A 17,862-nucleotide genomic window follows, 5' to 3' on the forward strand; every position below is an offset into this window, starting at 1 on the left:
AAGGATGCATCCGTGGGAACAGATGCATCTGATTTTCATTGTTTAGACTTCATGTTTTCTTGTTCAATAAATGAAATTGACGTAAATATACAAGCATACATTCCATTTCATTTCGGTCTGGGAGGGGACATTACAAAACATGAAAAAATGTGTGGAGCGGAAGACGATCATGCAGACATCAAGGGTCCAGGTTTCCAAGCTGCAGTTCCATAAGGAACAATACATAAATGCGTGATTTAACAGGTGTGAACTTCAACGTCTTTGCCTTGCTGCTTGTGTTATTACCAAACTGTAACGTTTTGAAATTATGTAAAGAAACCAGATTATTGATTTTCCTAGTGAAAATGAAAACCGGACTGTCCTATTCTGCTTTGAGGGTGCTATTCAGTGTTCACAGGACAACAATTTCACGTATTTTTACGACCATGCTTATGCAGCTGGCACTGCGTACGAAACATTTCATACTCTGGCCTAGTAAGGAAAGTGTTCCAGAAACAATGCCTCCAGCATTTAAGAGAAATTACAGTAATTGTCGGGTCATTATTGACTGCACAGAATTTAGGGGTTGAACAGCCTCCCCAAGTAGATGGGAGAGTGTATTTCTGTTCTCAATACAAGAGTTGCTACACTGCAAAAGTTTTAATTGCAATCACGCCTAGTGGTATGATCGCCTTTAAATCTAAATGTTACGGTGGAAGAGCTGGCGACTCATTCATAACAACCGACAGTGGTTTTTTTAACTTTCCTTCAACCTGGCGATGAGGTAACGGCTGATAAAGGATTTCCTGGCATCAGAACTAACTTATCTGGCCGCGGTGTCGTAATCGTGACACCACCGTTCTTACATGACGGGAGATTTTTTTTTTTTTTGCTATTGGCTTTACGTCGCACCGACACAGATAGGTCTTATGGCAACAATGGGACAGGAAAGAGCTAGGACTGGGAAGGAAGTGGCCGTGGCCTTAATTAAGGTACAGCCCCAGCATTTGCCTGGTGTGAAAATGGGAAACCACGGAAAACCATTTTCAGGGCTGCCGATAGTGAGGTTCGAACCTACTATCTCCCGAATACTGGATACTGGCCGCACTTAAGCGACTGCAGCTATCGAGCTCAGTGACGGGAGATTAACAGCCGAGGAGGTTGAGAGTACTTATTAGAATTCATGTAGAAAGGTGTATTCAAAGAATAAAAATATATAATATATTACAGAAATTGCCAACAGAACTGTTTCCACACATGGATGACATCGTGCATATGTGTTGTGTGTTAACGAATTTGCAACCTCCAATAATTAAAGAATAATTTGAGAAGTGTTCTACCATCAGTTTGTTCTATATATTCTTTGTTTACATTTTGATCTGTTCAACGTTCAACAGGCAAGAATTGACAAATAAGTATATTATTATTATTATTATTAGGAATACTGCTATTTTTCTGCATGTAATTATTGAAATAGAACTTTTCATTTTGGTAAGACATTCCTCGACATACTTTTTGTCCTGATAAATAGGTATTGTGAACTGTTGTGCTTTGCTATATACCCAGTACATATAGATCACATTTTCCCAAGCCAGTTACGTACATCAGTATTTGTATTTGTGTGTAATACATATGACTTGTCTTTAACTGTATGTTATTTTGCTCGTACTCACACATTTCCTGACTCGTCTACTATTGGTTTATCTTTACAGGAAGATGGACACTTAACTTCTAACACACTGTGAGCTAAATTTCCTTTCAGAATTATGCCATCTGGAGATTCACAAATCCAAGGTTGTTTCTTGTGGATTAATAACCCACATCGAATAACACGAACACCAAATGAACTTCCTTTGCTTCACTTTTCATGTCGCTTTCGTAAGAAAGATTGTTCAAAGCAGCTCCCCCAATTGGAGATTCAGTTACCAATGCGAGAGTTATGTCGCCTAGTTTTGATCCGATGTGCGTTTGTGCTAGCAGATATTCTTATCTTTCTTTCTTGAAACCATCAAGGGCTTCCTGATTGAGATAGTGTCTAGGGAGATTTTAATTATATGATCTGTACCAACCTGTACTTTGCTGGTAAAAAACATTTCATCACTCACAGTGCGAAAGGTGCATTTGTCTGGTAAGCGCACGTCATTAGAGACTGTGTCACAATTTCCTCACATTCTTCTGTCTCCATATCATTCACTACTCTGTCTATCACTGAGGTGACTACGGCCCTGCACAATTGTTCGATTTCAGTACTTGCTTCTGCTCGAAGCATTGTACGAAGACTGCAAGGGATGTGTTTTAAAACATCCTCACTTAATTCGAAGGGGGGAAGAGATGTCTCCAAAGTCTTTTTATCGAGCAGTTCTTCTACGTGTTTGCCTTTTCTATATTTTTCTTTTGACATTGTTTTCGGGCTTGGTTTTCCCCTTTGTTGTGGACGGTCTGTTTTGGAGACAACACTTTCATTATTTATATAATACACTACTGCAGCTACGTGTTTGCAAGTTCCTCTGATAGAGACATTACGATTCTGGTCAACCTGAACACAAAATACAAATAAAAATGCGTACAAGTTAGCAAACGTGCATTAAGTAATCCTTACTAAATAAACTTTATGAATTATTACCTAACTACACCTTGTCTACCTCAAATTTCACGATATAAGGCGGCAAAGTGATAGACGTTTGTCGGGTGACTTTTCCTGTGATGTATCCGAAACCATTCGAAATTAACTCTTCAGTGCCGTTCATGTGGCCACTGACAACAAGGTTTCTTCCTTTACTGCATGGTGATTCACTTAGATCCCCGAATTGAATTGCTTTAAACCCGCAACTTGTTTGAATGTTACACATTTTGTACTGATACTCTCGTACAACGCCTCACCTCTTGTTTCAGAATGGGCCACTATGTAGCGCTAGTAGTAGCCTTTCGATCTATCTGCATGGTGCCTATAGAGAATGCCTTTTTTGAGCATGTGTAGCACATAACTGAATCATATGTATCTATGGGCTTCTACTGAATACATTAATTTTAACACTACTTAAAAATATACAAAGAAACTCTATTTTACAGCATCAGTTTAATTATAACACTTATTAAACTTTTTAGCAGACAGGATACAATACCTACAGTAGTGAAACAAGAAACATAGCTCCGTTAACATGCTTGGAAAAAAAATCCTTTAGTCTCTTCTGTTTGTTACGGTTAACCTTTCCTCCCTTCACGTTGAAACTTCTCATCAATACCAAGCAGCCGAAGCTTATCATCTGCGACTTCTGGGATTGCTTTCATACATGACCAATAATTGACACCTGAGAAACAGAGAGGCTTTGCCGATTTTCTGATCACTAGAAGTTCGAGTTTTACGGTTCCTGTCATATTAGTTCCCAGCTTCACTGTAACCTTTTCTTTACTTGTTAACTGTTCCTCACAAACCACAAATGCCGTATTGCACAGTTAATGTTGCACAAAATTCGAGTTATAGAGTATTTTTTGCTTCAAAGGAGGAAATTGCTTTGAGAAATCGAGAAATTAGCGAAACCGAATTTTGAGTGATTTAAGTTACTTCGAGATACTGAAAATTCGAGTAATCAAGGTTTGACTTTATTATTATTCGTATGTATGTGTCATAAATGAAAGTAATTAGGTACATTTTCTTGTAACCATTTTTATGTTGGTTTTTTTTAGTTTAAGATTTTAAATTTAATGGTCAGTTCACATTGTAACTGTAGATATGTATGCCTTTTATCCTGTCCTTTTTTCACTTAGACCGTGGTGCAATATATGTGATGAAATCCAAGAATTAAAAAATCTTCCTATTTTTGATTTCTGTAAGTTGGCAGCTATGCACCTGGTACAAGAACAACAATATTGTTGAAATAGAAGTTCAACACTAGACACCATTCATCAGTATGGTGCTGTTAATGGAAAAACATTGGGAATATGGAAGAGACACTTGATAAAAAGACAGGAGATTAAAATTAAATTTTTAAGTAGTAAAGATGGAAGGACAAGAAGGGACAGAGTAAGCTTTTCAACAGAATGGAGAGGGATGAATTTAGATGGCCTGGATGTAAAGGATGGAAGAGGGAAGGATGTTGGGAGGATGATGGTGGCCTAGATAGGAGGGAGGCCAAGAAGTAGATCCAGACTGAGGTGGTTGAAAACTATCAGGAAAAGTATAGACGTGATATAGGCTTTTGGGCTTATGCCGTGTCAAGAAATTAAGGTGTAATTCTTTACGTTTCGCAGAGAACTATGCCATGCGTCATCAGAAGAAAATCTCCGCTTCGAATGCTAGCGATGTACCGCGTCCGAGGAGCCATCTGGTGACGAAAGAACGTACCATTTCTACTTCTATTGGGTAACATCTAAATTCAAAGCTCGTTCATTGTTTTAGAAGCCTTTCTCGAGGACAGTCAAAATTTTCTTCTGATGACGCAGAGCATAGTTCTCTGCGAAACGTAAAGAATTTCACCTGATTTTCTTGACACGTCATAAGCCCAAAAGCCTATAATTATCATGTCTATAAGTATGGGCTGTGAAAGCATCAATGGCAACAGGAATAGTATAATTAGAAAAATCCTGGGTTGAAACACAGTTAAGGAGCAATGATGGATAAAGGGAGACAGAAAGGTACCATAAACAACCCAGCCCGGTGGGAGTTGGACAGGGGAAATGGATTATTATTATTATTATTATTATTATTATTATTATTATTATTATTATTATTATTATTATCATCATCATCATCACCAGACAAAAATTTAGTCACCCTAGTGCGCATGCACACATGGATCATTAAGCCTGTACAGAGCTCAACCACACACGCACTACCTCTGCGTGAGCATAAGGCAGTAGCGATCAGCGAGTTGTTGATATTTCAAGCGGACAGTGAACATCAACATGGGTAGATGTAAGGATGTGACAGAGTGTCAAAAAGGTGCAATCATGTTTGGCTGTGCCCATGGCCATGTGCTGCATGAAGTCGCTGGATTTGTTAGTGTTTTACAGCAGACTGTTCAGTGTGTCTACAAGCAGTTGTTGTACTACACGTGGCCATGAAACATGACATTAGAATTGTGGTTGGGAAAAGATCCTGACTGAGAGGGACCGGAGATGTATTTCACAGCTTATCAGTCAAAATCGCTTCCAAACCTGACAGAAGTTGCTGCAGTCAGTGAATGAAGGTTCATCCGAACCTGCTAGCGAGAGAACATTACGAGGGCAAGTGCATTCAATGAACATTTGGAGTCTGTCCCCTTGCAAGAGGCCATTGCTCACACAGGCATACAAAGCTTCATGTCTTCAGTGGGCTAGAAATCATCGAACGTGGGCAGTGGTCGACTGGCGAACGTAATGTGGTCTGACAAATAATATTTTTGCCTGTATTCCAATGACACACATCGTCGAGTGCACCAAAGACCAAATGAAGCATTTCATCCTGGATGTGTGCAAGGTCAGGTTCAAGCCAGAGGTGGGTCTGTGATGTTATGGAAGTTCCTTTCAGTCAACATCTGCATGATGAGTATGCTATTGATACCCCGATTTTTCAAGATAACAGCAAAGTTCATTAGGCTGGACATGTATGTGACTAGTTTTATGAACACTCCCCTACCTTATTACATCTCAATTGGCCTGCAAAATCACCTGATGAACCCCATTGAAAATCTGTGGGACATGTTGGAACAGCAGGTAAAATGCAGACATTAGCGTCCCCGCAATGTGGTGGAATTGCTTGATCAAATCCTCAGCGAGTGGCTTAACCTGGATGCGATGTACCTGCACAACCTACTGGACTCTCTTCCTAACCGAATCCAGGCAGTTATCCAGTCCAGAGACAGATTTACTTGGTATTAAATTATGTTTGTAATGCTTTCTCTAAGGCTGACTAATTTTTTGTCTAGTGAACTACTACTTTTTATTATTTTCCTAACAGAAAAGCTGCAGACCAAGATCAGTAAAAGGTGTAATGAGAGGGGGTTTTCAGTTGAAGAAAGGGAGGCAGCATCTTTCAGAATGAAGAAATATTGGGCTGATTGGAAATAAAAAATTCTTTATATAATTTACTAGTCATCAAATACAGGCCATACAGTGTAAAATATTAAATATATTATTATTATTATTATTATTATTATTATTATTATTATTATTATTATTATCATTATTATTATTATTATTATTATTATTATTATTATTATTATTATTATTATGACATTTCTCTGTCTTAGTTAAATGCTCGCTGTGGGTGCTGGTGTTCTGTCTCACCTCATTTGTTTGTGCTTTTTTTTTTTTTTTACAGAGGCCCATCCCATTGATCCAGGTGCATTGCACTGCTGCAGTGGACATCGTCAAGTTGACATCCAGCAGATGTTTAACAGTAAGGGTGCGTTCCAAGGGGATCCGCTTTCTACTCGCCGTCGACAGCGCCAAGGTGCACCACCACGCCCGGTACCCGACGATCCGGTCGTGGAAGAGATTGTTGCTGAAGATGATTATCCTTCACCGACTGATTCGACTGAGAAGCGTAAGGCTTTTCTCAATAAACTGGCTGATGAGATCGATGGAGCTATTGACGTCATCAGACCTTCCAACCAGGAAATGGAAGATGACAAGACTGAAAATGCACCAAACATTAGCTACCTCGATGCAAGTACAGACTTACCATTAAAATTGGATCTCCTCGTTGACAAGAAGGTAGAGAATGGTTCAAAATCTGAAGACGACAGGACGTTGAAGACAGGAAAGAGCGATGCCCTGGAGTACAGAGCTGACGACAGTGATCGCGTGTATTCAGTTTCGGACAAGGATGATCTCGAAGTGTTGGTTAACGAGGACGCTAATCCTGACGTTGTGCACGATTCTACGTCGGACAACTCTAAGAGCACCGAGGATGAAGCACCCGAACCAGAGCCATGGCTACCGAGAATGAGCACATCGAATGCACGTTTCGACCCACAGACCTTGTTAGAGAGGTTGAGAGCGGAGTCCCGATACAAACGCAACATAAGCTGGGAGCTAGACTATCAACTGCTGTCGTGTCCAGCTCAACCCTTTCTCCAGAGACTCTCCATGTCGGGAGAGATCTTTGGTGTCAGCTAAGATGAACGAGAGATTCTAAACGCACAGAAATTATTCCATACTTTGTTTTTCCAAAATAAATTATTTTCTTTGCTACAGTGTAACTTTATATGTCCTCTGAGATGGTATGCTTAGGAGCAAGGGCGTGGCTGCTCTCATTCTTGACCTCCAGAATCATGGTAAGACTCGTATTGTACTGAGTAATCCAGACATTTCATAACAAATGCAGAGCCTTACGTTTAAATAACCATAAAAATAAAAATTAATAACAGTTGTGTCCACACAGACATTCCACTGTGGATAGGGCCGGTAGAATACGTCCATGTTATCTCTTTCACATTGTAAGAGATGACTGATGGGGAGAGTCTGAAGTCCTTCAAGTTGGGAGCATGGGTTGCCGGCCATTGGGGCTCCTAGCTGACAATTTATGAACTTCATAGTAAAAAATCCATGTTGACTATATTTAATTATAATTAATGTATTGATTATAGTTAAGCTCCTAGCTGAGTCTGGCATTCAACTTGTGCCAGGCTCCTCACTCTAATGTTTCCTATCCAAGTGCTTATGGTCAACGCTTATTCATTTATGATCCCTAGCCGAACTTATTTGCGCACGGCCGCCCTGTTTTAAGTGTGTATAAAATCTTACGCGAAATCTTATCTTATAAAAGATGCCGGAAGTGTCGTCCTTCCTGGGTTATACAGGCATTGTACGTGGTAACAACATTCTGGCTGACACAAGTGAGTTCTGCCACTGTAATGTTTCTGATTTCATACATGTTTTCTGTCATTTCCTCCAGTGTATGAGGATTTGTTCAATAGACTTTTTCTTTCAGTTTACCCCGCAAGTAAAAATCACACACTGTCTTTACTGTTGTCTTGAAAAAATCAGCCCAATTATTCGTCTTGCACTAACAGCACACCAAACACCAATCTTCCTATCATAATGAGGGACTTCATAAACACTATTAGGATTTTCTGCACACCAATAGCAAGAGTTTTGACCGTTCACATGACCATTAAGATGAAACTAGGCCTCATCTGAAAAGAACACTAGCTGTGGGTCAAATAAACGATCATTCAAGGACTTAAGAAACCACTCACAATATCTCACTCTTGTGCCTGTATCAGCAGGTCTTAACAATGTTAAAATTGTTCATGTGCGCACATTTTTTTGATTGAGCACTGAGCCAGTAGTTCCAAATTTATTTACAAGTAGAGTATGTGAATCTGAGCTCATGAAGCTGGCACCTCACCAAGAAATTGCTGAACAAATGCATCGCATACCCGTCGAGCCGACTCGTACTTAAAATAACTTTTACACACGAAAATAACTGTCTTGCCATGTTAACGGCTGAGATTCAGAGTGGTGACTGCTAAGTGGAACACGTGCACGCACCTTGCAAGGTCAAGAACTATGCAAGTGTCTCCCATACTGCTGCGTATGTCTCAGAGAGTAACACCGCTGAACGGTCTGGGTTTATATGAGAGACTCTGTACTCGCCTCTACTGTATCTATCCACCTCTTTCGAGGTCTTGCTTGTTGTCTCTTTCTCTGTGAATACTTCCTTTGGATGTCGATGTTCTCCCATTCACATCACGTGTGCATAGCATTTCAGCTTCCTTGTTTTTATCCTCTTCTGTAGTTTGGGAACTCTAATATTTTTTTAAAAAATCTGATTCTATATTTTCTTGTCTTCCCTGTGATACCTCTAAGGAATTTCATTTCAGCCACTTGAACACAGTTGTGGTGATTGGTAATTTAAAGTGGGAGGCACAAACATTTATAGAAAAAAAATTTTTTTTTGAGGTCTGGGGAGCGGGGGTAGACAACAAAACTGAAAAAAAAATTGCTACAAAACAGTAAGTTTTTGATGCTCTCTGAGCAAATTTCAACAGAGAATTAACATGTTCCTTGTAGTTGTAACTACGTCCTAGTTACAAATTTCCAATAACTAATGGCAAAATAGTGTTCCTATTGAAGTAAAGGATCGGGGCATACTGCTAATTATGATTGGCCAACCACTGACCCCAAAAAATATTTTTGCGTCTTCCATTCATATCTCTTGCTCAGTTACGGTGAATGAAGCCTACAATATTGCTACCTTCAGATGGCAGATTGTTGTTTAATACGAGGAATACCGGTACCACTCTTCTGACATCTCGTGTAAACTATTCGTTTCTACATTGCTCTCAGGTAAGTGAATATAACTTTTCAGATTTTTATTAATTAGAGTAATAATTGGTATGTTTATTATCTTCCGTAAATAATATTCACAAGCAATTTCACATCCGTTTTCTTTAGGCAGGAGCCTTCACATTCTGACACACCAATGGCACGGAAAAGAAAGAGGTTTAGGGCCGCACTTGATCCCGGAAAAATTGCTCATTATTTGGAACAAAGTTATGACAGTAACGGTGATTTCTCTTCAGTATCAAGGGCCGATGACCTTTAAACAACAAGCATCATCATCATCTTCAGTATCAGTTGATAACCTACTTACAGTGTCGTCTTTCGTGATATTATTTTGTTACTAAGCTTAATATGAAAATAATTAACTGATAAATGAATGAGAAACTTTTACTTCCAGGGTCATTTCTGGGTCACACACTTGTTGAATTGGAAAACTGTCACAGAGTTAAATACATCAGAATGTCTCCTCAACAATAACGCACACAACAAGTGCTCCAGCATTGTTTTGGATTTCATAGTAGGGACTAACTAAAGTCAAATTTACCAGGTCACCAGTGACCACAACGGATAATAACTAAAGGCAGCATCGGGTCATCGGTGGGCTGATACGACATGAAATTAATCATCAAAGTTCACTGCTGCAGGAAACGTGTTAAAGCTTGACACTTTACTAACTGTAGTAATATTTTTTATTGAAATTTCGAGTAAATACTATACAATAAAACTTTCACCAGAGGAACAATTACACATGTATTACTATTAAATAGAAGTACAACGTGATTGTGAAAAAGAAAAAAAGCCATTTAGTATTGACTACACATTTACTGAGTGAGACTGCCAGACTGACAAATGCGTGTGGCGAGTGGGTAAATCATACTTGTGTCCATGACCTTGGCAAAAATATACCCCTGCTTCCTTCCTCACAGCACATGCTAGAAGTGCGATTATTATTTGATGGTACAAACCTACCCGGAGCTTGGAGGGGAAGATAGGGGAAGGGTTAACTGCTACTAAGTTGTTGGGAGCAAAATGAAGCTTTGTCACCTTAACATAGTTGCCAGGAGCAGATATGAACACTTAGAAGTGAACGTTCCCCCTCTCTCAGGCATGTTGCAGTATGCAGACTCATCCGCATACAAAACTCGTTTAGTGAGCAACTAAGATTTTGTGCCATCAGATACTAATCACCCTTCTACAGTCGTCTCTACTATTTGTTGTGGTACTGTACGAATTTGTTAGCTGCGTTGAATGACATTTTGTGCGTATTTCTGCTAAGTAGTTTTTTCAATATTTAAAGAAATTAATGGAAAAAGTTAGGTGATAAGACAACACGTTTTGTATATATTTTTTTACGCTTCCTAGTTTTAGGTGGCCAAAATGGAATAAACATTTAATTTTTCTCCACAAAGTGTAGGAGGACGGGGTGGGGGGCGGCGGCATCTCTCCCGTAATCGCCGCCACTGCCTTAACTCTTCTCTCATCTCGTTTTCTTGTTATTGTACCTGCTGCATATGTCTGTACTGGTACATGATAGGTTGAATACAGAACTTGTTTGCATTTCCTTAATCCTGTACACACTGGTAAAAGCCATTTGCTTGTTGTATTCTCTTTCCATTCTCTGCAGTTATCTTTCCACCTGTCCGACTCATTGGCTGAATGGTCAGCATACTGGTCTTCGGTTCAGAGGGTCCTGGGTTCAATTCCCGGCCAGGTCAGGGATTTTAACCTTCATTGGTTAATTCCAGTGGCTCGGGTGCTGGGTGTTTGTTCTGTCCCCAATATCCCTGCAACTCGCACACCACACACAACACTATCCTCCACCACAATAACACACAGTTACCTACATGTGGCAGATGCCGCCCACCCTCATTGGAGGGTCTGCCTTATAAGGGCTGCATCTGGCTAGAAATAGCCACACAAAATTATCTTTCCACCTTCTGTGAACACTCTTCCCGAGTATTTATAACATTTTACAATTTTATTGGTTTTCCATTTCCTTCCATCTTGCCCCTTCCTTCCTTCCTTCCTCTTTTTCATCACTACTATTTCTAGCAGGAAGCACATTGCATCGTCTCGCTCGGTTTCGGTTCAGTTTGGTTTTTCTCATCTCCGTTCGCATCAGTTTGTCTGCCGCACAGATCGCAGGACAGTAGAATCGGTCTTCAGATTCTTGCAAGAGTCGAAATCTGTGATGTAAGTTTTGAGAGTCTAGAGCGAGAGCATTGCTCATCATAGTTTGCACATGGTGACGGAATTGTTCGGCAAGATATGGTTCCTCGTCATATTTCAAAGAAAGTGAAGAAATTATCAGTGAGAACAATATTCGTATTTTATAGTTGCCTCTGACATTAATCCAATAGAAAATATCTGGGCTGTTCGCAAAAGGAGACTCGCAAAATTTGACCATTCCACGGAAATACGCATTATAGAATCTGCAGCTACAGTGTCAAAGTTTGCGGAGTGTAGGTAAGATAATGTGGAGCAACATATAAAACAGAAAGCAAGACTTATTAGCTATTAGCAAAGCTTAAACGTGTGCACAGTGAGTTTCTGTCAACTTATCTGTTTCCCGCTGAATCAATTCTCCCCTCCCTGCGGCGTAGCAACAAGGACAGAACTTCGCTCACTTTATCCGTGTATGACATGAGATAACAATTAAAATTTAGAAAATAATAATTAAGAGAAAAGAATTAGGAAGATTAGTTATTAAGATTGAAGAAAATAAGCTCATACGGGGGATGTTTGAAGAGCTCACCATGGTGTGGATGCAGGAGAATATGTCCAAGTCGTCTTAGGGATTTCATTTACTTTTCTCACTTCTTATCAAGTAAAGAAGCAGTTCCTCTCAATTTTATTCAAGAATTTCCACAAGGTTTCTCTATGTGGAGGGGTACACCTGGAAATTATGTTAGAAATCATCTACTAACGACTTTCCTGCAAGAATCTGTTTTCACCTAATTATCGTAAATAAATACTCTTTCCTCTACCGTGTACACATGTGGAGGCATTATGAGTATTATACTTCAAAGTAACACTTCACAATTCGGGAACAGTTGGAGCGACAGATCTTCACTTAATACGCGTTCTAAGCACGGACCTGAAATGCAAAGTGCGGGCATTACCATGATGTCACTGTGCTGTGTATCGGGAAGTAATGAGTCAACGGGAGGCAGATAAGTTGGGCGCACCTGGCGGCCATCTGATGAGAGTAACTCACTGTATTAGATGGATAAGTGCAAAACAATATAAATTGTGTATATTCTTTCGTGGTCCGTTTATTACTCACCAGACTGTAAATGTAAGAGTCATTTTACCTTGAGATAAATGGTAGTATTATAAATAATAGTTGGCGTTCTATTTAAATGTTATATAATAATTTCATAACGGAAATGAGGCATTGACTACGTGAACAGAACTTCAAGCCCTAAAAATGGTTGCCTACTTGTACTACATCTTAACAAAAATCACCACCACCACCACGAATTTTACCAACCCGTACAGTCTCTGGTGCACGCAGGATATTTTCCAGGGAGTGGGGGTGGCTCAGTAACACTTTTCCAAATTAAGTTTTCTGTTATAGGTCGTAGAAGACGTGGGCATATTTCAGGCGCTAAAGCAAGAGGTTGCTTCTTGTTTTCATTTGTCCTTTTCAGGCAAATTCTTTTTTATACTCGTTTTCTCTTAAATTTTCCAATATGTTTGCCTACATTATTGGTATTGTCAGATAGTTTTTATTTCATTCCACTTGTGCAGTTATTCTTTTTACTATTCATAATTAGCTTAATGCCAGTTTTGTCATAGTCATTAGTTGAAGATTACTTATAATTTACTTTAGTTGCTGTTGACAGTGATTTTCATTGAGTTACAGACTGGTTATTTTGATTGTTTTTCATTATGCTTTGTGATTCCAAACATTTCATTAATTTGTTCCATGTCAGATATACCTGTCGTGGTTTGTTATTCCAATTTTCGTAATCCATTGATCATAGTTGGTAGCTTTAGAAGAAAGGCGATGCTAAATATTTGAAATAATTACTGAGTTTTAATTCTGGCTTAAAACTCATTAGGCCCGAGCGACGGAACCGTTCCGTGGTTCATCTCGGTGGACCAAGTGCCGGACCACGGAACTGTTCCCGTGTCTCATTTTACTACGTAATTCAACTTTTCCTCAAGAGATGGCAGCAAATACAGTAGAGACAATACACGACACTGAGCGAGATATCGATGGACAGCTATTGGAGCTCACTCTAGCGGATAGACCTGAACGGTACTGATTCTGTCATAAGAGCACGTGTATTTTTGTGTGAAGTTTTTGGTGTTATTTATGCGTTTTCAGTGAGTTGACATAATTAAATAGTAGCATGTGTCATTCCTTGATATCTCCTCTCAGCATGAGGGGAAAGGTATGATCTGTGTTTGGCTGCAGTAATTACGAAGTAGAGAAAAATGCGCGCTCGTTCTTCAGGTTCCCTCGTGACAAGAACATGTAAGTAATATTGTGTTTGCATATATATTCTTCCAGTGACAGAAATTTTTATAGTACTTCATAATCCTCTAACCTGCTCGACCCATGTTTTAACGGGCTTAAAATATAATACGCATATTTTATTGTATAGTGCAGCAGTTAACCTTCAATACCGATGTGTTGTTGTAGGTGTGATCTGTGGGTTTTGAAATGTCACAGAAGCGATTTGGATAAAGTGTACAAGAAAGAAGGGACGTTACGCTTGTATAAGAATTATAAGATCTGTTCAGATCATTTCCAGGCCAGCGACTTTAAAAATCCTCGACTATACAGCCAAGGGTATGTTACATTTTTACTCTAATTGTACGTAAATATTCTTAAAAGCATCACTATCGACAACATTTTCAAACTTTTCTTTCTTTTATCCCTCTTCTCAGATTAAATCCGGGATTTTATAGATTTTCTTTCTGTTAGTAGGCTTCATGTTAAGAGGAAAACTGTCCAGCTAATAAATGTTAATTCATTGCAACATATGTGTAAGGAATGTGCCGATATTTTTATTGACAAATGTCTTAATGTGATGATACATTGTTTTTAAGTGAGGAAAAAAGACAAATCCAACCGTAAGATTTCAGGCAGGTATGCTAAAGCTAAAAAAGTAATGCAAAAATGAAAGCTCAAGCCATTTCACAGCAGTCCATTTCACACCTTGTTTATATGTCTAATTTCAGTCTTTGAATAATAACCTTTTAAATAATTCTTCATTCATTTATCCAGAATTGCTTTAGCAACTTCGAAGTTAATATCTCAATACCACTGTCTTTCTAGACGTAATTTATTTATCCATTTCCGTATATACATTTCCATTGATATTTGAATTTAGCGCGATTTGTTCAGGTCAAGTCACTAGGAGCGCCACCGTCGAATTGTCTCCCATTTTAGCAAGGCGAAATCCGTAAGTGTCGTGTATTGTCTCTACTGTATTTGATGGCAGAGTGGGTTGCATTTCCGATCAAGGTCTGTCTAGGGAGGTCTGGTCACGCTACCACAATCCTTTGCGGTGGCGGCCATATTGGGTCTCAAATATCGTTATGTGGGTGTGCCCGATGTAATGATGTGAGTTGTTACTTGTATTTTGAAGGAAAACGGGGTACTGCGCGCACCAAATTGTCAAAATAAGACAGCTGACGGAATTAGTGTGTTTCGCTTCCCGAGAGGTAAGTAAAGGAGAGCTCAGTGGGTACAAAACTGTAGGCGTGACAAATGGCAACCTACAGATAATTGCTCCTTGTGCGAGGTTAGTGAAGTTATACATTCGTATTATTCCTGAATAATAGTATGTTTATAAGAACGGTGTTTTATATTTATAGGTCTTATTATGTATTTTCTTCTAGCATCATTTTGAAGAATCGCAATTTGAACTAAAGAGGGCAGATGGACGGAAACTACTCAAGTGGAATTCCATCCCAATAATTTCCAACGTTCCTAATCCACCTAAGTCTTTGACACATAATAGGAAACTTCCCAAAGAAAGAGAATTGTCTTTCAAAAAAGCAAGGAAAGTAACAGGAAATGTGTAATAGTAGTATTGATGTTTATGAAAAATTCCTTTTCATGTGCCCGGCTCCACGGCTAAATGGTTAGGATGCTGGCCTTTGGTCACAGGGGTCCCAGGTTCGATTCCCGGCAGGTTCAGGAATTTTAGCCATAACTGGTCAATTTCGCTGGCACGGAGGCTCGGTGTATGTGTCGTCATCTTCATTTCATCATCACGACGCGCAGGTCGCCTATGGGTGTCAGATCAAAAGACCTGCACCTTGCGAGCCGAACTTGTCCTCAGACGCTACTGGCACTGATAGCCAAACGCCATTTCATTCCATTCCTTTTCATGTAAACTACAGACGGTATCATTCTAATCCTACATGCAACGTAGAAATGTTTCACAGATATTTGAAACGCTTGTTCCTGTTCATTTACCAATTATAATCACAACAAACAATAGGCCTATCACTTCAAACGAACAATTTATGTCCAGCTGGCCATCATTACAACAATTTTATTCATAATAGCAGTCTTATACTGTACTGTAGTTATTATTTACAGCTAAATTTCATTAATCTTAAATGCTCTATAGAGTACATTATATGGCTGGACAAATACTTAAAGATCACAATACTCGCTTCACTCGCACTAACCAACTACTGTTATTTAATGTACCGCAGCCTAAAATAATATCCTAATGTAATCCCTAAAATAGCCTAACCTAGATTAACTCACTTTAATAGTGACTGAATTTCTATTTGTTATGGAATCGTGTCTAGCAATGGCTTTAATTTTCTTAATTATTATTATTATTATTATTATTATTATTATTATTATTATTATTATTATTATTATTATTATTTGCATGAATATTAGGACTCAGCTAAGAGCCCCGTGTTCGCCAACCCACGCTCCCTAGTTACGAGCACCTGAAGCCCCTTTCAGTCGCCTCTTATGACAGGCAGGGGGGACCGTGGGTGTTGTTCTATTGCCCCCACCCACGGGGGGAAATCTATTTTGGGTTGTGACTACGAGGCCCTTAGCTGAGTCTTGACATTGCTTTCACTATTCTAGCCCATCCGACCTCCCCTGGTCAACACTTGTTCTTTTCCGACCGCGATGGCATTAGCGCATTCGAGGCCTAAGAAGTTTTTCATTTCCACGCACTTTGCGGCCTTCATCTTTCTTTTGCCGATACATTCATTTTTCGAAATGTTGGTCCCCTTCAATTTGTCTTCTTCTGATTAGTGTTTATAGAGGATGGTTGTCCAGTTGTGCTTCCTCCTAAAACAATAATCACCACCACCACTTTGTACTATATAGCTGCATGGGTTATCAATAAACTAGTTAAGAGTAGCTAAGAACATCATACTTGTTTCATATGTGCTGAATATTTTTGCCTTAGAACCCAAAGAAATACCACATGAATGGATAACAACAGTTACCATACATAATTTAATGCACTCAACTCAAGAGGCATTCAGTGTTTGTCAACATACTGGGGTAACCTTTTAGAAACGCAGTATCGGTAATTACTTTCTTAATAAAGAAAACGCTGAAGGTAATTTATTTCAACCGTCGTTTAGTACTTTAAATACAGTACTTCAAGTTCAGTATTTCATGTACCGCTTGTTGCTTGTTGTTTTAAGGGGCCTAACATCGAAGGTCATCGGCCCTTTCATGTACCGGTAATCACAATATGACACAGGTACTGTACAGATTTATATGTTTCTGTCAATAAGATTACGTATTTAACAGATGATATTAATAAGAAACACAGTAAGACCAAATTGCAAGGAAGTGAAAGAGAAGAACATGAGCTTTTCTGTTGATTCTTGTTTCCCAAAAAAGAAAAAATAAGACTTTCAGGCTCTGTTAGTTATCTTTCTATTCAAATAGCTGTGAATGTATTCATATCATTTAAGTGTTATACAGTTATATATATACATGACTAGTAGATGCCCGATTAAATTCTTTATGAAAAATAGTTGGTATTTTGTTTTTATTTCAATGTACGGTACGAAATCCTCTAAATTCGAATACACTTGCCTTTGGTTACGCTCGCTTAAAGACCCAATATGGCAGCTCCATAAGTAGCATTCGTGACTTGACCTCTCTAGACAGACCTTGTTTCTGATTTGTGTAGGGACCCTTTCACTATTTCTTTCCAATGTTATATGCTCTTTGCTGATATTTATCGATAGCAAATACAGTAGAGACAATACGCGACACTTACGGATTTCGCCTTGCTAAAATGGGAGACAATTCGACGATGGCGCTCCTAGTGAATTGACCTGAACACATCGCGCTAAATTCAAATATCAATGGAAATGTATATACGGAAATGGATAAATAAATTACGTCTAGAAAGAAAGTGGTATTGAGATATTAACTTCGAAGTTGCTTAAGCAATTCTGGATAAATGAATGAAGAATTATTTAAAAGGTTGTTATTATTCAAAGACTGAAATTAGACACATAAACAAGACATGAAATGGGCTGCTGTGAAATGGCTTGATCTTTCATTTATGCATTACTTTTTTTTAGCTTTAGCATTCCTGCCTGAATTTTTACGGTTGGATTTGTCTTTTTTCTCATTTAAAAAAC

General features: G+C 38.9%; 1 protein-coding gene across 1 annotated transcript in view; it reads left to right on the forward strand.

The window, feature by feature from the left end:
* Window positions 1-7,160, forward strand: part of LOC136857396 (ER degradation-enhancing alpha-mannosidase-like protein 2) — a 54,228-nt gene extending 47,068 nt beyond the window's left edge. The window contains exon 9 of the mRNA XM_067136033.2: window positions 6,278-7,160. Coding sequence (XP_066992134.1) covers window positions 6,278-7,077 — 800 coding nt within the window. The 3' untranslated portion in view covers window positions 7,078-7,160. The remainder of the gene's footprint in view (window positions 1-6,277) is intronic.
* Window positions 7,161-17,862: the final 10,702 nt, after the last annotated feature.

This window comes from Anabrus simplex, chromosome 1 (genome assembly GCF_040414725.1).
Source record: "Anabrus simplex isolate iqAnaSimp1 chromosome 1, ASM4041472v1, whole genome shotgun sequence".
NCBI lineage: Eukaryota > Metazoa > Arthropoda > Insecta > Orthoptera > Tettigoniidae > Anabrus > Anabrus simplex.